This window comes from Colletotrichum truncatum (genome assembly GCF_014235925.2).
Source record: "Colletotrichum truncatum strain CMES1059 chromosome Unknown Contig_0005, whole genome shotgun sequence".
NCBI classification, from domain to species: domain Eukaryota; kingdom Fungi; phylum Ascomycota; class Sordariomycetes; order Glomerellales; family Glomerellaceae; genus Colletotrichum; species Colletotrichum truncatum.
The window spans coordinates 2,422,598-2,445,405 of NW_027222402.1; the positions used below are offsets into that span (position 1 = coordinate 2,422,598).

A 22,808-nucleotide genomic window follows, 5' to 3' on the forward strand; every position below is an offset into this window, starting at 1 on the left:
CAAACCTGGTGGGAAGAAGTATTTCAGGGTAACAATTCCTGTCGAGACTCCCAGATTCCCCCTATTCTCTTTCAGTCATATTCTTTTAGTTTTCTCCCCTTCCACTCCTCAACATATCTTTAGGTGGACTTTGTACTTCCTCTTCCCTTATTTTGATAACATTTACTACTATCTTAAGCCGTGCCTCGATATATTCGCTGATACTCAACCGTCGAGCGATGCTTTGCCTGTGTCGTTCTCGAAAGTCAGTTTTGCCACGTCTAGGTGGCACATCCCTCGATCCTCTACACGATTTTGCCAAGACAAGAAACTCTGCCATCCGTTCATGGTCTTCAACCAGCACTCTACACAGTGTTGTCCATGGTCTAAGATCAGCTCTCCCCCGTAAACACCATGGCTTGAAGTCAACCCATATACAGACCTTGAAGCGTTACATTTCTGATGACACCACCCCAGCACCCAACGACACCGTGCTAGAGCCTTTAGACCATGAGTTCTTGGACGCGGAATGCCTTGCTGCCTTGCGCGGTGAGCGACTACCTGATGATACAACAATAAATAATTACTTCGACTTTTACAAGCGCAAGGCAGGCGGGGCTTCATCAATAGACGGCAACACCTTGACAGAAGAGGAACGGGCGCATTTGGAGGATGCCTTCTTGCAGTTTGGGAGATTGCATGCCGCGAGCATATATGGAATACGCCATCACGAGAAACTGGCATTTTCAAAAGAAGTCGAACTTTCTGCTTCAACAACTATTTCACATGCGCGTGCACGCAATGCTCGCTGTATAATGAGCAATATTATCCCCGTCATGGACACAGATGCTGCCAAGCCTTACTGCATTTGGCATCCGGATATCGCCAGCGAAGATACCTACCGAGAACTCGTCCGTCGATATCCCGACATGCGGTACAACGTCGGTCGTGCCTGTGCTGCGGCGGGTTACAACAAGCTGTATCACGAGCTAAATCTTCTGCCCGATGTCTCGATTGCTGAAGAAGCAAAAGACAACACGAAGAGCGGAGCTTCGATCTTCCACGCCATTACCAGCCAAAATGTGAGGTACAAGGTCATGGACGACTACACATGTACTGTTCGGCTCAACGACCCCCCTGCTGACGCGTTCCTCAATGGCGATACTGCGGTACGCTCGTCCCTCAGTCACAGAGATTCTTATAAAACTTGGCCATATGCACGCGATACGCCTCATTATTTCGACATTACCGAGGAGAGCAGTATTGCAGAAGAAACCTGTCATGGAAGAGTCTTTGGGCCAATGCCGTCGGAACACGTCGATCTGCTGTATTCGCCACTACCCCGAGATCTTCCAACGACATATAAAGATGTTCTCATCAACATGGCCGCTTATGAAGGAAATATCGACCGGTTTTCACGGCTGAGACGACCCAACCCAGTGACCAATGAACTGATGTGTGTCGCCCGTGGCATTTACCATCACGTACCATTCGCAAGATGGCTAGAGCCTCGTCTTGATGAAATGTACCCCCAACAAAGAATATCACAGTTTGGACTCCGACAGGCACTTCACGCTCGATTCATCATGAGTAACGACTTGTCTCGTATTGATGCATCGATCGGTCCCTCTGACATCCCCATGGTTATCTGGTATCCGCACATGCCAAGGAAGAACACGTTGAGAGAACTATATTGGCGACATCATGACATGTCGGTCCAGATAGGCATCGCCTGTATCATTGCAGACTATCAGGATGTTTACGATGAGGTTAAACCGTTGCTCCACCGTCTTTTGTGGCTGCAGGCAAAGCAGAGCACCAACCCCTACTACCTTCAAGATATAGAGCGCAGAGCGGCAGAGGCAGAGCTCCACTTGAGCAAAGGGACTGTTTGGGATCTCGACTTTCCGAACCCTTGGCCCGATGAAGTGTACGAGGGCGTCACAAAAGCTGACAAGGAACCCACAAACGATGTCCTGACTGAAACCATTGCCAATGATCCACGGTCAGTTACGGGAGGTCTCACCATCCCCCAAATAAACACTCTTGGCTCCCGCGATGGAATCTATGGAGGCGGGTTTCAGGCGAATGCGGGTCTGTGGGAGACGTTTATCAGCGCAACGGACGAGGCGAGAAAAAGCCCAGGACAGCTGTACTCCTCTGAAGCAGACTTTACACGTCGTGCAACCAAGAAATCACAATTTCGACGGTTTACAGAGTTTATGATGAAGGAGATGTATCCCGATTTGTGGGCCCAGCGGAATAAGTAGCTTGCAGCCAGGCTAACAGAGCATTGAACAAGTCTGGAAACTGTTGTTGGTGCCACAGAGATCCCGGTCTTATGCTAGTTGCCATACACAAGACTCCTCTCCAAAAAGGTTCAAAATCTAGGGGACAAGTAGAGCACAGACTATGTCGGAGCCGCCTACTTGTCATTTATAGACTGATAGGATTCTACTCTATACTTAATATTCTCCTTGATGGTTAACTTGATGTCATTTGCGAGGGTGCTACTTTACTTCGAATCGAGAAGCACAAAGTTGACAGCATGCGCTTAGCTTAGATACCTTGGTCAACGTAATCCATCCCTGGAAACTGGTTTCGCGACTGCTGGCTATAATAAGATAGGACATCATCAGCTGTTTTGATTCGACTTTCTAGGCGCTGGCGTGCTCTGCAACGAATAAAAGTTCATTCCCGGACATGAGTTGCATGTGTCCCTGGCAGCCGTGCAATACCGACAAGTAATGCGTGATGCCGGCCGACCGCTTTCTCCCTTTAGTGATTCGCCCGGAGAACCAAACGTAGAAAAATGTTTCGAGTGCCTACAACTTTAGTTTATACTTGATGTCAAGTCATCGTGAATAGAATAAACTTGAGTTTGTTACGAAGGACGAAGAGGTGGACCTCACGAAGTACCATGTCATTGTACCCAGATGATCAGACCAATCAAACTAGCGAATTCCCCACCAACGACCCGGGCCTTCCTTCGACCAGTGTAATCCCAGTGACAGCAGGCAAGACAACAAGCACAAGTGTCCGAGACCTCCGAACCCTTGTGTCCCCAATCTCACAACGGTACCTTATCTATCCGTATAGCTCTCTCTAAACAATCTTGCAAACATCCCACCGCTCCCGCCGACGCATCACAAAAACATAGGCCGCAAAGCAATAAATGCCCGCGCCATGAAATTCCCACGAGCGGGGAGGCGATTGCAGTCTCCTCTGTTCTTAGCTCTCTTCGCCGTCCTCTTCGTCTTCGCAGCGACAGTCGAGGCCTCAGTCGGCGACCGTTTGCCAGAGTTCCGAGAATGCGTTCAAGTTGGTGACACTACACTCACGCGCGCCCGTCCGCGCATCCCAAGCTAGCTCCCCGGCCTCCGTTGACTGACATCTTGTCCTTCGTTTCCTTGCGATCCAGGTCTGCCACGATGAGAACTGTGCTCCGGGTCGAGATCCCACACCAATTCGTACGTATTCTCCCGCCCCTTACAAAGCCCAACTCACTCCCTTCCGTAAACTCTTAAGGCATAACAAACAAGCTGACCTTAATGCGCCGTCGTAGCCCTCCACCGTCGCCTTCTGCTCTGGAACTGCGCCTCCGAATGCGATTACACCTGCCAACATATAATCACCAAGAAGCGCGTCGCCGCCGGCGAGCCCATCGTCCAGTTCCACGGAAAATGGCCCTTCTACCGCTTCCTCGGCTGCCAGGAGCCCTTTAGCACCCTCTTCAGCCTGGGCAATCTTTGGGCGCACCAGCGCGGCCTGCGCAAGCTCCGTGCTGTCGTCCCGGACTCGTACCCGCTGATGCCGTGGTACAAGTGGCTGGCCGGCGTCGGCACTGCCTCGTGGGTGTTCAGCGCCATCTTCCACACTCGCGACTTCACGGCGACGGAGCAGCTCGACTACTTCGCCGCCGGCGCCAACGTGCTGTACGGCCTGTACTACACTATCGTGCGCGTCATGCGCCTCGACCGTCCGACCCCGCGCCGCCGCTCTGTGCTGCGTGCCTGGACCCTGTTGTGCTTGGCGCTGTATGCGGGCCACGTTGCGTTCCTCAAGGGCGTGCGGTGGGACTACACGTATAACATGGCCGCCAATGTCGTCATCGGAATGATTGGGAACATCATGTGGCTATGGTTCAGTTTCAAAAAGTACAGGCAGTCGCGCAGGGGATGGGCCATCTGGCCCAGTATCGTCGTCGCCAGCGTCATCACCGTCATGAGCCTGGAGCTGTTCGATTTCCCGCCCTTGTGGGGAGCTCTTGACGCGCATAGTCTGTGGCATTTGGGCACGATACCGCCGACGATACTCATGTACAAGTAAGTTTCTTTCTTTTTTTTTTTTTTCTTTTTTTTTTGGTCATTGGCATGTCACTGGCGTTAGACTGGTAAATCTGACATGTTCACAGTTTCCTCATCAAGGACGCTCAGGATGACATGGCAGGAAGCGAAAGACTCAAGTCTTGAAAGTGGAAAAAAGAGACTGGATTGGGTGGTTTTGACGCTGTTAAAAAAAGGGACCGGTACAATTTATTGAAGCCCGAAATCATGTCGCAAAAAATACCATCATTAGAATCACATGTCAAGCCAAGAATGGGCCCTTTATTGATCAACAAGTTTGGTGTGTTCGCCTACTTCTGCCGAGGTGATATAAGCACAGGTATAGTTGCGCAGGTCTCTGGCATAGTTGGATCCAATGGTCTATTTTGTGTCATGTTCTCCGACTCTCATTAGTCGGGGTAATAGAGAAGAATATGTAACGAGTAAGACAGCTCCCCGTAGCAGCAGTAGCAGTATGGCATCGTATTTGCGGCCCTCTCAATCTCAAAACTCCCTATACGGCAAAGGAAAACTCAACGCAGAAACACCGTCTTCTTTCATCATTCATCCCGGCACATCTTATACACCAACGATGACGGTCTCGGTCTGGAAGACCTGAATGGCACCGTCACCCCAGATGCCGATGACGGACAGGAGGAAGCCAACCGAAGCGATGGCGGTCTGCACGATTTGCGTCCTCTTGAAGCCCTCAACCTCGCTGCGGACCTCCTCACCGTTGAGAATCTCCTCCTCCTCGGCAGCGGCAGCCGCCGCTGCCGTCTCACCGTCGCTTGCAGCGTCGCTGTGGTTGTCGCCGAGAACCTCGTAGCTAGCCTCCATGCGCGCTTCCTGGCGTGCAATGCGGGCGGCCTTTCGGGCTTCCTCACGCTCACGGAGGGCCCTTTGACGGGTAGCGATGGCCTCTTTGGACGACTCGGGTGAGCTCTTCAAAACATAGGGAGCGATTTGCTCGGCGAGGCCGGAGGTCAAACAGAGGACGGAGGAGTAGACGAGGTACGGGTGGCGGAAGGCGCGCGGGGACAGGAAGAAGGCGAAGATGAAAGAAGCGGTAGAGACGCCGGTCAGAACGCGCAGGCGGGTAGTTGCGCTTGGGTAGAGGTTCTGGAAAGCGCGGGCGGCATCGGATGCGGAGGGGAGTGAAAGGATCGAGGGTACAGTGACGGTCGAGAGGGAGTAGGAAAGGCCCTGTTGAAGAAGAACGTTAGCCTTTGACACGATGCGATGCCGAGATCATGGATGTGAGGCAATGGCGGAGGAGCCATCATCGGGTTTTCGGGATTCACGGCGTGGGTGCGGGGAGGTGGAGGGGAACGGGAATAGTGGCGTCACTGGCGATCCGGTGACAGGCCAGGCGTTGGGATGGTCGGGCGCAGGAGGAAACAAGGGCGGCAACGTACAGTCAGAAGACCGAGGGAAACAGTTCCCACGAACTTCAGGAGCGAGACTCCTTTAGAAGTCATGGCGGTGGGGAGGGATGGTTCGGAGAACAATGAGACAGGTGGGAGAAGGGGAGTTGCAGAAGCTCGATGATGAGATGCAAAAGTCCAAGTTTCCCTTAGGTAGAGTTGAAATCTGACGACTACCTGAAGGTGGAGGGTCGGTTGGTCGCTGATGGAGGGGTTGTCGGTTGCTCCCTGACTGAACCTGATCTGACCTTGGCTTGGACCTGGCCACTAAGGTATTGAAGGAAATAAGGCAAGGCAAGGGTGAGAAAGGTCTGGGATGGGTTGATTGACGCTTTCTGACGACGTTCCCGCCTTGCCGCTTGCCGCTTGCGCGGGAAAAGAAAAGAGAGGGGCTGTTTTTGCTTGTTTCGCTGACGCCTGGTTGGCTACTGCATAGTGGGTACCTGATGTGGAGCTCCCGTATGGGGCAAGCTGTGCTTAAAATTATCCGTGCTCCTTGCGTTGACATTTTAATATACACCGAGGTTGCCAAGTTGCATAAGATCTGCATAAGATGCATAGTGCAGTTACCAGCTGCATAACAAGCACCAATTGCTCATCATTGACAGTCACTTAGTCTCTCTCTCACCGAATCCGTAATAACATAAAACTGAAAAATATATCTTTCATCTTATCCAATTTTTGAGCCAGTGCTTAACATAATGAGAGGAATCAAAATTAATCAGCCTGCCCTTTTTCAGCATCTGTCGGTTTTCTTCCGTAAATAGAGTAGCTAGAGATGATTAGCTCGCGTAACGCCGAATCGAAGTTGCAAGGTAGTGACAGAGCAGTAAATGTTGCGATAGTTGGAATACGGAGTCGTGTGGCACTTCCAGCCACACGCCCGCCAGGCTGAGAGGCCCAAGCCTCCCAGACCCACGTGACAGGCCAAGGGGGAATATCCCCACCTTCTAGTCAACAACACCACTTTCAATCATCATGAACCATCGATTAGAACCAATTTACTGTTATTTGTTATTGACGAACGGAATTCCGTTTCACCCCCTGTTTCACCCCCTGTGAAACCTACACTGATCAGTGGTAAACCTCACAGTTGCCATTAATTTGGTTAACTTCACAATTACCACTCTGCTACGGACAAACCGCAGATCAGCAAGGTCAACACCAGAAGAGACGACTTCTTGAACTGGATACCCAAGCCCAGGTAAAAGTAGGGATTTCGTGCTAACGAGAGAAGAAGCGAGAGTAACTGGGATCTACGGAAACCAGCAGAAGAAAGCTTCTTTTCCTCGAATCTACCAGCAATCCGATTATTCGAGTAACCTAGGGACTGCTACGCTCACCCTAGGCGGGATAAGGTTAATCGCAGCCAATTATCGCTGGCAAGAGCGTTCCATCACGCGTTTTCAACCACCAGAAGAAGAGACCTACCGAATCGACGGTCTTCCAACCTCTTCACGCCACAAGGGCGAAGATTCACGAATCCCACAAGGGACAACAACTTCCCCAACTACAACTATCCCCCACGCGCGGTGCCAATCACGAGGCGCCCGCTAGTTTCTCAATAAATCCCCAGACGAGGTGCCAACCGCGAGGCGCCTGCCACAAGAGACCTCCCTACCAGAAGAAGAACACGCCGAAAGGCGAGCGGAGACTACCGGCGGTAATCCGCCTATACAGCTATACGTATACGCCTCCGAGGCTGCGGCTTAGGAGAAACGCACGTGGTTGTGGGCGTCATAAGGCCAACTGTCCGCTAGATTCTAAACTTCCCAACAGTGAGGAGCGAAGCCCGAAGCGAGAAAGAGAGATTCACGAGAGAATCTACGGTAGAACTCTCTCCCTACCAATTCGAGACCTGTGTATACCCTCACACCCCTCGAGAACATCAGCGAGAACGGCGCCGACGGAAACAAACGACGAACCGACGAAAATCCCCGATTTCACGATTCTTTCCCCTTAGAATCGTAATATCCCGAATCGTCTTTTGACTCCCACTTCCAGGCCTGCATCTTGCACCAATCGCAGCTGACGCTGTTGAGGATTAGAATTCAAGATTCTAAACAGAAGTAATCCTTTTATACTGTCAGAATGGAGCGAAATTCACGAGAAGGATCGCCCGCGAGCGGCGTCACTGCCAAAAGCCAATCAACAGTCCCCATCCCACAGAGAATCGAAAGTATGATCGATCCAGCAGTATGGGGCAACTGGGCAATCGACCTTACAAACGCTAGCCCACAGCAACTGGGTTCCTATATGGGTTTCCTACTTGAGACCTATGAGAAGAGGAATCTCACGGGCCTCGAGCTATGGAACGAAGTTTCTCCCGATTTCGCCGACTGGTCAGAAGAAGACTTCCAGAACGTACCTCCCCCAATCCTACGATTCTTCAGAGACTATTTAATCGGTAACGGCGTCTACGTCGAAATGGATGGCAAGAAAATCTCGAAAAACGTGGCATTAGCCCTCAAAAAGGAAGAATTCCACTACTGGTCACCCCAAGAACTCGAACAAGGCGTCAAGAGATATCGCAACCTGAAGGCTCTGATAAAAGACCCCGAATTCCACGAAGAGATCACGAGACCGGCAACAGTAGCCAACAGCACAGGAGGAAGAGTCGAACCAACCCTACAGCCACCTCCTCCACAAGAACAACAACAGTGGCAACTACCGTACCGACCGCCACATCCCACGGTCTCTCCGTTAACAGACTTCCAACCATACGAGTCAACAGACCGTATCGGAAAGCAATTAACAGAATTCGCGAAACTATACCCCGACGATATGAAATACAGCGGCGATATGTACGATGTACGCGAAAAGAAGGGCTGGACCGGACCGTTTACTTTAGCAGCCATAAACGGCGAAACCTGTACTGTCGATACGCCACGTGGTCCGAAGACCTTCCGGTCTACCGTAGTCAAACCATACTACGAAGATCCCGATCAACCACCTAATTCCATCGCCGCGCCAGAAGAAGAAGAACCCGAAGCTGAGATACCGCAGCAGGAAGTAGTACGCGACGAAATTATCGTCGCCGGCGGAGGCAGTGAACCGGACGAACCGCAAGAGGCACCGGAGCCACCGAGAAGACGCCCGGGCAGACCCCGGAAGAGACCACTGCCAATCGCCCACTTCACAGAGGAATTCAACGATGACCCGGATTATCAACAAATATTCCTATCGATTAAGGAGCAAGCAGACGAAGAATTAGCAATCAAACTACGACGAGAAGGTGTTATTACTACACCAGGCGAACCGTTCGAACAGTCAACTAAACAAGAGATCAACAGCCTCATCGCTAGAGGAGTGTTCAAATTCACCCAGTTCAATAAGAGAAGGCACCAGAACGTACGAATCTTCCGATCTCGTATCGTCAACGAAGTCAAGGGTAAAACAACCGAACCCTACGAGAAATCGAGACTTGTAATACAGGGTTACGCCGACGATAGCAAGAAGGCTATATTGACCCAATCGCCAACGATTCAACGGGCGAGTCAACGGCTAATTCTGTCAATTACCCCGTCACTCCTACGAGAAGGGAAACAACTATGGCTTCGAGATATCACACAAGCCTACGTTCAATCCTCCACAAGGCTCAATCGTACTATTCTCGCCTACCCACCGAAGCAAATTCAAGACCAGTACCCAAAAGGGACCATTATGGAGGTTGTGAAGCCTCTGTACGGAATCGCAGAAGCTGGAACCCACTGGTGGGCAACGTATCACAAGCATCACAGAGAGAATCTCCAGATGGTTACTTCTTCGTACGATCCATGCCTATTGATCTCATCTACCGAAAATCCACACTTTGGCTGTATCGGCATGCAAACCGACGATACCCTCGGTTTGTCAGACAAGGCGTTCTCACAATTAGAAGACGAACAGTTAGAAAAAGCGGCTTTTACGGCAAAAGCGAAGAATATCCTCACAATTGACGAACCCCTCCAATTCAACGGAGGGATAATCGCGCTGTCAACCGACAATTCGATCAATTTGAGGCAAAAGGGACAAGCCAAGAAGTTACGATGTATTGAGACTACTAAACCCAACCCAAAACAGCAATATGTCGAACAACGCGCCAGAGGGGCGTACATCGCGTCAATTTGCCAACCCGAGGCCTGTTTCGATTTATCCACTGCTGCCCAACACCAAGACCCCTCGCCAGAAGCGATAAAAGCACTGAATCAACGGATTCGATGGCAAATAGAATCGCCTAACCGAGGAATAACGTTTATCCCACTCGACCTTACAACAGCCAAGCTATTCGTTTTCGTTGACGGGTCGTTCGCTAATAACCACGACCTCTCCTCCCAATTAGGGTTTCTGATCATCCTAGCCAACGACACTTCCTCTGACAGCAACAACGGAGAATTCACGATTCACGGTAACCTCGTTCATTACAGCTCTACGAAGAGTAAACGAGTCACCCGCAGCGTATTAGCGTCAGAGATCTACGGGATGGTCGCTGGCGTCGATATGGCCTACGCCCTCGCCACAACCCTGGCGACAATCACTGACCACCTCAACCTACCAACGATTCAGACAGTTGTCTGTACCGATTCCTATTCGCTGTACGAGTGTCTCGTGAAGCTGGGCACTACCAAAGAAAAGCGACTCATGATCGATATCATGGCGTTGAGACAATCGTACGAAAGACGAGAACTACAAGAAATTCGTTGGATTAACGGCGAAGACAACCCTGCTGATGCCCTCACGAAGAGCAAACCAAATCGAGCCCTCGAGAGATTCGTTGATAGCAACACGATAACGATACGTATGGAGGGATGGGTAACAAGACCGTAACTACGGGAGAAAGTAGGGATAGGAGGCCGAATTGACGAGGAGACGGAACTGTATAGGGACAACGTATTCCAACCGCTTCAACACCATAAAAAGAGAGTTTCCAGTGTTGCGATAGTTGGAATACGGAGTCGTGTGGCACTTCCAGCCACACGCCCGCCAGGCTGAGAGGCCCAAGCCTCCCAGACCCACGTGACAGGCCAAGGGGGAATATCCCCACCTTCTAGTCAACAACACCACTTTCAATCATCATGAACCATCGATTAGAACCAATTTACTGTTATTTGTTATTGACGAACGGAATTCCGTTTCACCCCCTGTTTCACCCCCTGTGAAACCTACAGTAAATTTCACAAATTCCAGAAACTTACATGGGCCAGTAGGCGTGGATTTTCCGGTCATTCAATTCTTTCCGTAACTGGATCATGTATACGAGGACTTCTTCCCTCGTCCAGCCATGAGCTCGGGTGAACGGCGCCATAGTCCAAGCCTCGATACCCTCCATGAAGTTGGCGTTTACCCACGTTCCAAGCTCCTTGTAATGAGGGTCTTTCGGCCACCCGTTCATCGGCCACTTGGATTTCTCGACAGTAACATCAACAAACCCGGCCTCCTTCATGACCTCTGCAAGACCTAGAACATCTAGAAAAGGGCGCTGAAAGATTTCGGAGGCTTCCTCTGTCAATTGAACCCATTTAGATACCGTATGTTCTGGGGTCAGGCTTCCGTCATCGGAACTAGGACGGTTGACTACATCTTGTAGTTCAAGCCAGCCGTCAGGTTCAAGATGACTTAATGAACAGCAGAATGCCCTTGTAGAGAGGATGATTACCTACTTGAAAGATTTTTTGCAAAATGCCTGCCAGTTACCAATGCTCCCAGTCATCAACCGGCAAAAAATGTAGTCGAAGGGAATTTGATATGTCCAAGGTTCTTCGATGTCGTCGACTTCAAATTGAACATTCGGAGGAACACTATTAATGATTAGTTACAGGAAAGTAGAGCAGAATTCTTCAACTGCACGCTCGTGGTTGCACCGGGGAGAGATCTACACCATAGACCTGAGATACATGTTAGTAAAGGGGACGTGGTACCGATGGTTGCATGCTACTCCTACCGCAGTCTCAGGATGCTCTTCTCCAAAGTCAATCGCCCATAGCCCGGAGCCGGTTCCTATGTCCAGTACACGCTTAGCATTGGATCCCGGTGCTGCTGGAGGAGCACGACCAAGGGCGTTTCGAAGAGTCATAAGACATAAAGCGTGTTGCAAATCTAGGAACATCCATGAGACAAGTTTGGAATTATCAGCCGGTCAGAGGTGGTTACCTAGCCTTTCAATTTCCCTGGGATCATTGGGGTAGATATATTCTGAAGACGAGGAAATTAGCGCTGTGTTTGAGATTCAAAGGGAAGAAAAGACCTCACTGCCGTCCTTGTACTTGTGATATGTCCTGCCGTTCTCCACACGGTAATTAAAGATGGAACTAGATACACTCGTGCTTGAAGAAGCCAGGCTCTGGTGTGGGGTGTCGACAACATGCTAATGTCAATCACCGATATTGTGACGAGAATTGAGCGCTTACAGACGCTAGATCAGACGAGCTGTCCTCGAAAGCCTAAGATCACAATTAAAACTTATATCTTTACCGCCATGAGAATGTATCAACTTTACCTCATCATCTTTGCTGATGATGGGACCATTGGTCTGGCTGTTGTCTCTGTCGTTGCACATCGCGAAGGAGAGGGAAATCACTTTGGTCGTGCTCACCTCTCTACATTATGAATAAGGATGACGAAAAACTAACTTTGAGGCTGGCGATTGTGACGGGCTATTTATCTATGGGACACATAATTACCCCTCTTAATACCAGATATCAACATGCCTGTTTTAGGTGACAGTGTATGCAGGCTAATATTAAAATTGATGTACCCACAAGACAGCAAACTGCAGTATGCAATGAAGAGAATGAAGACAACTATTGATACCAGAGTACCTGGCGACTGACTCTTTCTTGAAGCCGTTCGGTTGAATATCCAATCGGCTACACAGGACCAGCCATGGTTTTGCTCGTTTCATCACTTCCAACAAACAATATGGCTGCTGGTTCCATATATTCCAGCCTATTATTGATTTAAATTCGTATGGTTTTGGTGGTGGAGAATGCCTTATGCAACGTATGGAGGCCGCAATTCCCATTCTGACTGCGGGCAGGTACTTGCATGCATGTTGGTCCATTCTAGGGATACAAATCCGAGACGAAACGCAAAAAGCTCCTCGAAACCTGGAGGTAGTGATGCAGTAAACGCGTTTGTAATGAAAAGCAATGAGTGGCATTGCTATTTCACGGCATCCAATCGAAGGACCCATATACGTGATAATTCCTAAATTTCAATGTCACAGAAACTGATGGTTTATGCTGACAGTAACCTCAGATAATTGATTGCTGAATGATCAAGGAAGAGAAGACGAGAGTCCAGCCCCTTTTATACTATGCCAAACTCCTGTCTCGTACAATTCCTGGATTAGGTGTCTCAAATTGAATACATCTCCCTAAGCATCACCTATATGTCGAGCCCACGACTGTCTCCGACTTGTTCGAGGGGGCTGATAAAAAGATTGAACAGGGTGCGCGCTTTCTTCGGTTTAGACGTTGGCGTTTCATAGCCGATTTAAGCCTCAAATGGCATGCTGTTGATTAAATATATCCGTTCAGCTGGACATATATGATAGCTTCACCAGGTTTAGTGATGAACCTATGCAATTACCAACCATTGACTATACACCTTGGTTTAATCAAAGATATTTCAAGTTATTGTGTTTACGCGGATATAATCGAGGTACTTGATATACGTTCAGCGTTGTCTCTGCATCAATGGTCCCGAGAATTACTTCACTGGACAGTCACAAATTGTCTGTCAGCAGACCACAAGACCAATGATACTTTGGACTCTAGAACACTGCTCACCTGAAGAGAAGGGTACCCCTCTCCTTGGCCGGAGATATCTCCCAAATTTGCACCCTGGACAAGGGTTCAGTGTGCCCGTGGGGCATGTTTGTCTTGCCAAGTATACCACGCACCTACATACCAACAGAAAGTGGCCTTAGGCACTGCAGGTCTTCGTTCGACTGAACTAGTTGCTTGTGCAGCACAGCTTGCTGTCACAGAAAACCAATCGGGGGATGTCGAGCTAGCTACCCGGTCCAGCCTGCACATTTGGCCAAGTATATTGGCTTGAAAAAAAGAGACTATCGTAGCCAACACACTCCGAGCCTTTGTCTATCAAGAAAGGTACAAAACACGGATCTTCATCTTGGTTTCGTTTGAATAAATACCTGAAGTTAAACTATGAAAGTTGCTACAAGTCTGTCACAGAACTTGCGGCTAGAAGAGAGATATAGCCACCACAATTTTGCAGCTGTACTAAGGCCACTATGGAGATTTGTTTGTTGAGTAACTTCGCGAACAAGGTCAGACCAGTTTCATGGACACACTGTTGTACCTGATGACAGATTACTACCAAGCGCCAGTTACATATAATGATCCGATTTAATGTGCGCAGACCAGAACTCAAGGCGGAATCCCATCTGGCACGGGGAGAGGAGGTCGTCGCCAGGTTCATGCGCGAAGCAGCCGCTAGAGGCGTTCGGGAAAGGTGTTTTTGGGGAGACGGACACAGCTCCGATTGTGCTTTTGGGGAAGAAGCGCACTAAAATCAAGCCCGTCCGGGGCCGGGGGGCCCAGCGTCACAGTATGTTTAGGAGGAAAGATTCCCCTTTTCTCGACGTTCACCTCACCAATCAGCGACTGCCGGACTAAGGTTTTCTTAGGCCTAGGTTCCCTAACTTTCGGCATCAACATTGCTGACATAAGCAAGGACGTCAACTAATCACTATTATAACTCACCGTGCAACAGTGCTCCGCCCTCCGTCCTTACCGAGGTCCGTCGCGTTACTGCCGTCCGCAACCTGAGCTTCGCACTGCCGTCGAACGCCCAAAACCGGCTGCCACTCCAAACCATCCTTTTTTTTTTTTTTTGGTTTCTTCTTCCTGTGTTACATGGACTAGTATCAGTATAACACCTGAATTGTGCGGACAACGGATCCACGTTATTCCCTTGCCTTTCTAAAGTACCTGCATTCGCAGCTCATCCGACCTTGTGTCATCGAAGAAGCAGGTCCCACTCGGTGCTTCTGCTTTGGGGTAAACCGCATCATCACCGTCATCGTTCAATAAGACATCTCGCAGCCATGCCCGTACCTGAATCCGAGTACCTGAGTCCGGTATGGAAGGACGGCATCTTTAGTATGTTTCCCTTGCTGGCGTTGATGTCCATGCTGAGATTGACATGTGACTGCAGATGGCAGAGTCGCCTTTGTCACCGGTGGCGCTGGAACCATTTGCAGTGCGCAAACCCGCGCTCTCGTCCGCCTCGGAGCGAATGCCTGCATTATCGGCCGAAATGTCGAAAAGACGGAGGCTATGGCCAAGGACCTGGCCACCGCGAGACCCGGCGCCAAGGTCATCGGTATAGGTGGCTGCGACGTCAGGAATGTATGTAGATGATCCACCTGCACCCCCCCTTCAGAGACTTCAGACTGAGACTGACATGTCACCGTTTAGCCCCAGAGCCTGCAGGATGCCGCAGACAGATGTGCTAAGGAGCTCGGCAGCATCGACTTCGTTATGTAAGTGCCGACTTCCAATGAGTCTGACTTTATGACTGACAGCACGGCAGCGCGGGAGCTGCGGGCAACTTCATCTCGCCAATGTCCAGCATGAGCCCTAATGCCTTCAAGGCCGTCATCGATATTGACGTCCTAGGCACTTTTAACACGATCAAAGCCACAATGCCCTATCTTGTTGAATCGGCAAAGAAGAATCCCACGCCCAGCAAGAATGGCTTAACAGGCGGCCGCATCATCTTTGTATCGGCAACGTTTCACTACACCGGCATGCCGTTGCAAGCCCACGTATCAGCCGCCAAGTCCGCCGTTGACGCTCTTATGGCCTCCGTGACACTGGAATATGGTCCTTTCGGAGTCACTAGCAATGTCATCGCCCCTGGCCCCATCAGGGACACGGAGGGCATGGAGCGCCTGTCCAGCAGCAAGGCGGACCAGGCCGCGGCTGATGCCGTTATACCCCAGGGCCGGTGGGGTTTTATCCGGGACATCGCCGACTCCACTGTTTACTTGTTCAGCGACGCCGGCAGCTTCGTTAACGGACAGGTGATCCCCGTCGACGGCGGTGCGTGGAGGAGACAGGGCGCTCTAGCCGTCGGAACTGATGCGGACATGAGGTACCCGGACTTCCTGCTCAAGGGTGAAATCTCCAAACATGTAAAGAGTGGACGTAAGACGACATCAAAGCTGTAAACGGGATGACAGGGCATGTTCTGATAGTGGATCCGCAAATTTCAACTCCAGCAAGTCCGCGGACACTGAAGAGCGGCTTCGGGGTTCCAAGATCGTAAGTTGTTATCGCAGGGGCGGCTGCTGATCCTCCCTGCAAGTTAGATACTGAAAATGCGGGAATCAAATAATTTGAACCATCCAACCGTCATTTTTCTTTGCAAGAGACTGAATTTTTCATCTTACGTTTATCATTCATCGGCAGTCGGTGCCACAATTTATTTCAACCCTCCAGTTATCCGCCCGACAGGCCGATACCGTGCCGCGGAGCGGAGATGCAGCGGCATCCATGGTTGGTTTAAATCACTCTTAACGAGGAACCTGTTTGTCACTCACCTTGTCAACGTGATTAGCGGCTCTGTAATCGGCCGGCCGCGTGCGGCGTACTCAAGCTTTCCAGCCAAGCCGGCATCCACTTCCATCAGCCTGCAGATGATAGCTTGCAGCTCAAGTGGAGACACTGGCTGGCCATTTGACTAATTGGCCGCACAACTTGCCTGTTTCTGATTCATCCCGACCAAACACAAATCCATCCCACGATCCGTTTGGACGCCCTTGATAGGACGTGACCGGTGATAAGTTTCAATGGCTACTTACCGTGGCTAGTAGCTTTTCCTTACCCCTCCTTTATCGCGAACCATCGACTGGCTCGGAGCTAGAAGCGGGTCAGGCCTCGGTGGAGCGACAGGCTACCGCGATGACTGTTATGTGCTTCGGGAGGATGTGGGCTGAGTGATCTCTTTTGCTGCTTTCTAACTAGTCAGTAGATGCAGTGACAGAGTACTAGGGATGAATAAAAGGGCTGGTGATGCCCGTTGTTAGGCGCTGCTGCGAGTTCTCTCGGAACGTGCGAGATTTTTCATCTTCAAGGTCATTGTTTATTTTGGCAGATCTTCCTCTGCTGGACTTTTAATTCCAGAACGGAGAATAAATGACCGGCTAGCATCGGGTCTCCATAGCCGTTGTCACGATCCAGAGCCCATTTGTGTTAATGACGACCTACTGACGGCGTGATATCCACAAAATCAACAACATCACTAGGTAAGCAAAAGCCAATCCCCCCCTTCTTCAGCTACTAGTATAAATTCTTGGCCGGCTTTCCCTCCGTCGTCCACACTCTTCCATAGTTGAAAGGCAGAGTAGCGGGCCAGTCGACTGCAAAAGAGACCTCTCAGTCAGGATCCGTTTCGGACAACCTCGGGCAATCATAAGGAAGACGGCAGAACTAAGGGCAACCAGGAACTAATTCTTGTTCAGAGCCCGAAACTCCCTTCAAGTCAGCCATAATGGAACTCAAACTCCTTCTGGCCCTGGGTCTCACTGTCGTGCCCGCGGCCGCAGAGACCGTCCTCGGCATCTACGTCTTCCACCGCCACGGCGACCGCACCGCCAAAAAGTGGCCCCCGGTCCGCTTCACCGACCTCGGTGCCTCCGAGACCTACAGCTCGGGTCTCTACTACGGCGAGCGCTACGTCCGCTCCAACGCCTCCGCTCAGATCCGCTCTCTGAGCTCTGAAGAGGTCCTCCCGGAGCAGCTGTCCGTCACCTCCCCGACCGACTACGTCCTGCAGTCGTCCGCCTACGCCTGGTTGCAGGGCTTCTACCCACCGGCGGGCACCGTCAACATCCTCGCCAACGGCACCAGCGTAGAGGCGCCCCTCGGCGGGTACCAGTACGTCCCCGTCAACGCCGTCAGCACGGCGGCGACCAGCCAGGACGCTGAGAACAGCGAGTGGCTCCAGGGCGGCAGCGGCTGCGGCAACGCCGTCGTCAGCTCCAACAACTACTTCGCGTCCCCCGAGTACCTCTCCGTCAAGGCCGAGTCCGCCGACTTCTACCAGGGCCTGCTGCCCGTCATCAACGGCACCTTCAGCTCCGCCAAGGCCAACTTCGAGAACGCCTACACCATCTTTGACCTGGTCAACGTCGCCACCATCCACAACAGCAGCATCCCCTCCTCGGACCTCCTGACCAACGACACCCTCCGCCAGCTCAAGTCGTACGCCGACGTCCACGAGTGGAACCTCGCCTACAACGAGACCGACCCCATCCGCGCCATCGCCGGCAAGGTGCTCGCCGGCCAGATCCTGCAGGCGCTCAACTCGACGCTCAAGAACGCCGCCAAGGCCTCGTCCGCCAAGGCCAACATCCAGTTCGGCGCCTACGCCACCTTCTCTTCCTTCTTCGGCCTTGCGCAGCTGCAGAAGGTGTCCGCCGACTTCCAGGGCGTCGTTGACTACGCCTCGTCCATGGTCTTCGAGCTCGTCACCAACGCCACTGATTCGTCTCCCGCCGCCGCAGACGTCTCCGTCCGCTTCCGCTTCGCCAACGGCCCCGCCGGCGAGAACTCGCTCACCGAGTACCCCCTCTTCGGCCAGTCCGAGACCCTGCTCCCCTGGAACACCTTCGTTAGCGAGATGCGCCAGTTCGCCGTCGAGGACACCAAGGCATGGTGCACTGCCTGCGGCAACTCCACCGGCACCTGCGCCACTGCCCTTGGTCTGGACGGCAACACTGACGCCAACAGCAACAACTCCAACAAGGATAGCAACGGAATCTCCACCCCCGTCGCCGGCGTCATCGGTGCCCTCGTCACTCTCGTCGTCATCCTCGGGATCCAGGGTCTCGTCATGGCCATTGGAGGTCTGCGCATGGTCAAGAAGTCCAAGCTGGCGAAGGATGTTCCCGTCGTAGAGAGTGCCGAGACCGCGCGCACCAAGGCTTAGAAAAAGAACTCATCCTGAGGATATTTGGTTTTCTTAATTATGAAAAAGGGGGCTCGGTTGACGTTAATGAGTGATGAAGAAAGTGTCTTGTGGTTATGATTAAGGTTACTTTCGCTGGGGCATGATTATTTGCTTCCCCCTGAATACAAATGGCAATCCACGATCGTTTTATATGTCTGACTTTGTCAAGACCATGTGCATTGAATTTGAGCTTTCAAATTACATCGTTTGCCACCTTACGCATGGTATGTGGTTGGATGCTATACAATGCAACTAACAAAGGCATTGGGCCAAATCATTACAGCTTGCTCCAATGTGTGATTAAGGTGCATTAAACCCGAATTGGCTCTTTCACGTAGTGACCAGGAGGTTTCTAAAAGCATGCAGACATTGCTCTTATATTAATGATACCCCGCATTTCCTAGTCTGCACGATGCCATCCTTGTTAGACATTGATTGACAAGCACAATACTTAGCATCTTGATTGTGCGCCACCAACAAGTTGCTTCTCGTCTCCGAGTCTCGAGCTTCTAACCTCTTCCCCTAAACGTCGCCCAATAATTGCTGACGTGGGTTGAGCTCTCCGTGGATTTATCAGTACCTGCGATCTCAGCTCCCTCTACTCCTGACCCAGTTCAATCTATAATAGACAGTCCTCATCCTAGTCTATCCGGCTGGAGGGGTCTCTCATCGCTTATACCTGTCGCTGGATTACGTGCAGTGACGGCGTTGACTCCTCCCACAATAGGGGCATTTTGTCGACACAAGCGGGCGCGCCAACTCGTTACTGAGGTTTCGTTGACGCCATATATGATGGCATCAACTAGGCCTTGGATAACAATACTTGCCTTATCAACAGTTTGTAGCTCGAAAGAAACTCGCCTGTCTCTTGTTGCCTGGTATATCCATATTGCGGTAGGAACTGACCAGATAGTTGCATACACAAGCGGGTATAAGAGCATTTGGCGTGCGATCTAGGTGCAGTCAGCAGTAGATTCTGAGTCATTGGGTGTCTTTCTATTCTTGCTTTTTTGAGTCTCAAGGCTGAAGAATGGTTTCCCACGAGGCCCCGATAGTTGCTCCTTTGGTTCACGACTGGGGCTGCTTCCCCAGAGAAACGTTGATGGAGAGATATTGCGTTCACCATGGGAGCTAATTGGATTTCCAAGCGTTTGACGTTAACGTAAAGAGAAACATAGAGAATAGAGACAACAATTATTATAAGCCCTAACCTAAGTGTTAGTCTCGCCGCGGGACGTTGTTTTATGCTCACCTACATCGAGGGATGAAGCTCACGACTAGGCGAGTTGCATCTGAAGTAAACCAACACCCTAATATCCGTTAAGAATTGGAGGGAGATCTAAGTTCTGTCAAAGCGGTACTCACAAGCACCTATGTCACCATAGCCAACAGCACCGAGACCAAGTAGTGCCCATAGGATCGACAGGACCCAAGGGGCGGCCCAAATGTAATTTTTCTAGAAGTCGATCCAGGCTGAAGGCCGTCTTCGACCGGTGAGTATGAAATATGTGCACACGGCGATAAGTAGTATCCAGTAGTCGGTTTGAATGACAAAAATCTGTGTTATAAAGCCGTTATAGCTACAGAATCTGGCATTTTGCGGCGCACCGATGAACCGATCGGCAATGTTCAGCGACGCAGAGCAAAGAAAATTGAAGGCCATCATGAAGTCGCTGATGGCAAGGCCAAGGATAAGTCGGTGGCGGAACGAACGCAGATTTTGGAATACCTTAGCATGTGTTAGCGTCATGAAGTTTCAAGAGCGCAAGAGAACATGCCCAGTAACTTAGTATAATCCATAGAGATCCAAGAAGCGACATGAGTGCAACGACAAGTATGATAATGCTCTGTAAGCGAACCTCGGGCGGCGTGGTTGGCGCCTCGAGAGCCTTGTTTTCTCCCTTTCCCAAGAGAACGTGGGAGTTGCGCATACTGGGTGCTGGGTGCCACATGACGGTTCTACGTCCCATGGCTTTAACTTTCAAGAGGTGTGGTGTGAGGGCAGTTCGAATCGTATAATTTGTATTGTTGTCCTGCGAATACATGAAAACTGTCTGCCTTGTTTGTCAGATCCGCCGTGGTTGATGGTTCATGCGTTGATGTTGCTAATACGCTCATTGTTGCTTGGGTATTATTCTGGCACCGACCGAAAAAGCAGGAAATTGATCAAGTCGACAGTATTGTGCAATAGCCAGTCTCAGAAGCTGCATTGAGAACATGAAGGTTTGAAAGGAGGCAACAGCATGGCAGACTTGCAGAAGGCGCAAGCCCGTTGATCAAGCACGGAAGCATCGTTTAAGCTTCATCAGCGATAATTCAGTTTCAACGGGCAGCGACGATACATATTCGCGCCAATAGTGACATGTTTAACTTTGTGTTGGTAGGCACATCCCAAGAGACATACGATTAAGTTAATGTGGAAGTGGAAGGGATGCAGTGCGTGCTCTGTTCAAAATGTGTGTATGGACGTGTTTCTTTTTCGAGAAATGGAACACTTGCTAGGGAACAGCAAAATCACTGTTCCATCTATTGAACCTGGGTGAAGATGAAAGCAAGAAAAAGCCACTATGAAGTCCACCACTTGGTTTTTAAGAGAGTTTACACGCTCATTAGGAAGCTGCCACAGCTATGAACTGGTACTCTCCTCCAAGCCTGGCAGGACTCAATTAATATTATTACCATTGCGGAAGGAGCAAAAAGATGCCCAACAGCTAGTTGCCCTTGCGCATAAATGTACACCCGGAATCGGGCTCAGACTTTTCTTTCCTATCTATTTACTTGCCTGCTGCATGTCTCCTTTGGGTAAACAGAGAAATGATGATAGGCAGTGATGAGATATGTAGCCAAATGGAAAGATGGCCTTCTCAATGTTGTTTCCACTTTTGCACGTCGTGACCCAATTTGCGCATCCTGTTTAGTGAGTGCCCCATCTAGGTAATGGGTAACTCCTTATAGTAAATAACGCGGACAAAATACTCAATACGTGTAAATTCGCCATCCCGCCTCCATCTCTGTAACTAATAGCGACGCCAAGGCCGTGGACGATTTCTTCAACATCAACCTCGTGTCGTCCCCTGGTCAAGCGAGACCAACGCACTCAAGGGTCAGCTGTTTCGTCGCTAGCTTCTCCTGGCCATATTTCCCAACTACGAAAGCCAACTTCAAGTTTTTCCGCTCCACTAACATGACCCTGAGGGTCAAGCGAACACACTGTGGCCAGAGCGTTCACATCCTAGAAGCCAGAGCAGTCAAGTATCCTATCACTTTTTCATCATGGTATGGATCTCAACCCCCCCCGCCCAAGGGTCAAAGCGGTCGCAATGTCTTGCTGTTGCCGCACGTGTTAGAATACCCCATTGATCGACAGTCGGCCGTGACACCAGGCATGTATAGCGGTCGAAGCGGTGAGACGGCTGATTGCTCATTATGACAGCTATTTTGGGTCCGACAGCAGCACCCAAAGCCCTGGTTCTCGGTAGTGGTTAGTTCACCGGCACACTGGCCAGTCTTTTCAATGAGCTCTCTCTCTCTCGTGCCTCGTCTAATTAAGGTACAGAATGAGCGGAGCTCGACCCGAGCATTCGTTTCTTGGCATGTCCATGACAACTGCTGCCGGCGGCCGCTCCCTGCGCTTCCAGGGACCAGCTTGGTCCAGAGCCGCTTCTAAAAACACCAGGACGTCGGCTGCTCGGGTCTCTGGTACCGAAACAGTGATGCGTGGGTTCGATGTCGGCACCGTTCCATCAATCAGCCTTCATCTAGATTGCAGCGCGTGGCCTGGAAGGAAGTATTCGTGCGCGTATCTCAACTCTCTCTAAGCGACGTACAACTTGACATCATCCGAATGACTCGCAAACATCGTACGACGGACGACTGCTCTGATTTTCTCCGCTTCACCGTTTTGTCGGGTACGGAGCGTTGTATTCTGTGGTGCCAGGGCGAGGGAATGACCAGACGGCGGAGTCGGTCAAGGACCAGCCTGGCAGCATACCCCGGTTTTTGGAGCCCCAGGAGAAACTGACAGAAAATGGAGAATAGCGGTCATTTATCAGGTCGGTGGTCCCCGCCAGAAAGGCCTTAGCGTCAAGGACAAGGGCTCTTCAACGGGTAAGCG

The 22,808-nt window shown here is 50.8% G+C and overlaps 8 protein-coding genes across 8 annotated transcripts; 5 read left to right on the forward strand and 3 right to left on the reverse strand.

The window, feature by feature from the left end:
* Positions 1–218: 218 nt before the first annotated feature.
* CTRU02_208742 (uncharacterized protein) lies at positions 219–2,249 on the forward strand (the record flags this gene model as incomplete). The annotated part of the gene is made up of 1 exon (XM_036724841.1): positions 219–2,249. The coding sequence occupies one exon, from the start codon at positions 219–221 to the stop codon at positions 2,247–2,249; it is 2,031 nt and encodes a 676-aa protein (XP_036583473.1).
* A 916-nt stretch (positions 2,250–3,165) lies between these two features.
* On the forward strand, positions 3,166–4,451 carry CTRU02_208743 (uncharacterized protein; the record flags this gene model as incomplete). Its single annotated transcript, XM_070205140.1, has 4 exons — positions 3,166–3,328; positions 3,393–3,449; positions 3,545–4,304; positions 4,394–4,451. 4 exons carry the CDS (start codon positions 3,166–3,168, stop codon positions 4,449–4,451), a joined length of 1,038 nt encoding a protein of 345 aa, XP_070061215.1.
* A 432-nt stretch (positions 4,452–4,883) lies between these two features.
* CTRU02_208744 (uncharacterized protein) lies at positions 4,884–5,785 on the reverse strand (the record flags this gene model as incomplete). The annotated part of the gene is made up of 2 exons (XM_036724840.1): positions 4,884–5,510; positions 5,723–5,785. 2 exons carry the CDS (start codon positions 5,783–5,785, stop codon positions 4,884–4,886), a joined length of 690 nt encoding a protein of 229 aa, XP_036583471.1.
* Positions 5,786–7,822: 2,037 nt separating this feature from the next.
* Positions 7,823–10,537, forward strand: CTRU02_208745 (uncharacterized protein; the record flags this gene model as incomplete). Its single annotated transcript, XM_070205141.1, has 1 exon — positions 7,823–10,537. One exon carries the CDS (start codon positions 7,823–7,825, stop codon positions 10,535–10,537), a length of 2,715 nt encoding a protein of 904 aa, XP_070061216.1.
* A 364-nt stretch (positions 10,538–10,901) lies between these two features.
* Positions 10,902–12,266, reverse strand: CTRU02_208746 (uncharacterized protein; the record flags this gene model as incomplete). Its single annotated transcript, XM_036724838.2, has 8 exons — positions 10,902–11,325; positions 11,371–11,508; positions 11,558–11,595; positions 11,652–11,806; positions 11,861–11,902; positions 11,960–12,074; positions 12,118–12,150; positions 12,207–12,266. The coding sequence occupies 8 exons, from the start codon at positions 12,264–12,266 to the stop codon at positions 10,902–10,904; spliced, it is 1,005 nt and encodes a 334-aa protein (XP_036583470.2).
* Positions 12,267–14,783: 2,517 nt separating this feature from the next.
* On the forward strand, positions 14,784–15,911 carry CTRU02_208747 (histidine acid phosphatase; the record flags this gene model as incomplete). Its single annotated transcript, XM_036724837.1, has 4 exons — positions 14,784–14,838; positions 14,894–15,087; positions 15,157–15,221; positions 15,272–15,911. 4 exons carry the CDS (start codon positions 14,784–14,786, stop codon positions 15,909–15,911), a joined length of 954 nt encoding a protein of 317 aa, XP_036583469.1.
* Positions 15,912–17,233: 1,322 nt separating this feature from the next.
* On the forward strand, positions 17,234–18,673 carry CTRU02_208748 (uncharacterized protein; the record flags this gene model as incomplete). Its single annotated transcript, XM_036724836.1, has 1 exon — positions 17,234–18,673. The coding sequence occupies one exon, from the start codon at positions 17,234–17,236 to the stop codon at positions 18,671–18,673; it is 1,440 nt and encodes a 479-aa protein (XP_036583468.1).
* A 1,477-nt stretch (positions 18,674–20,150) lies between these two features.
* On the reverse strand, positions 20,151–20,664 carry CTRU02_208749 (uncharacterized protein; the record flags this gene model as incomplete). The annotated part of the gene is made up of 2 exons (XM_036724835.2): positions 20,151–20,423; positions 20,554–20,664. 2 exons carry the CDS (start codon positions 20,662–20,664, stop codon positions 20,151–20,153), a joined length of 384 nt encoding a protein of 127 aa, XP_036583467.2.
* Between the last annotated feature and the right edge of the window lie 2,144 nt (positions 20,665–22,808).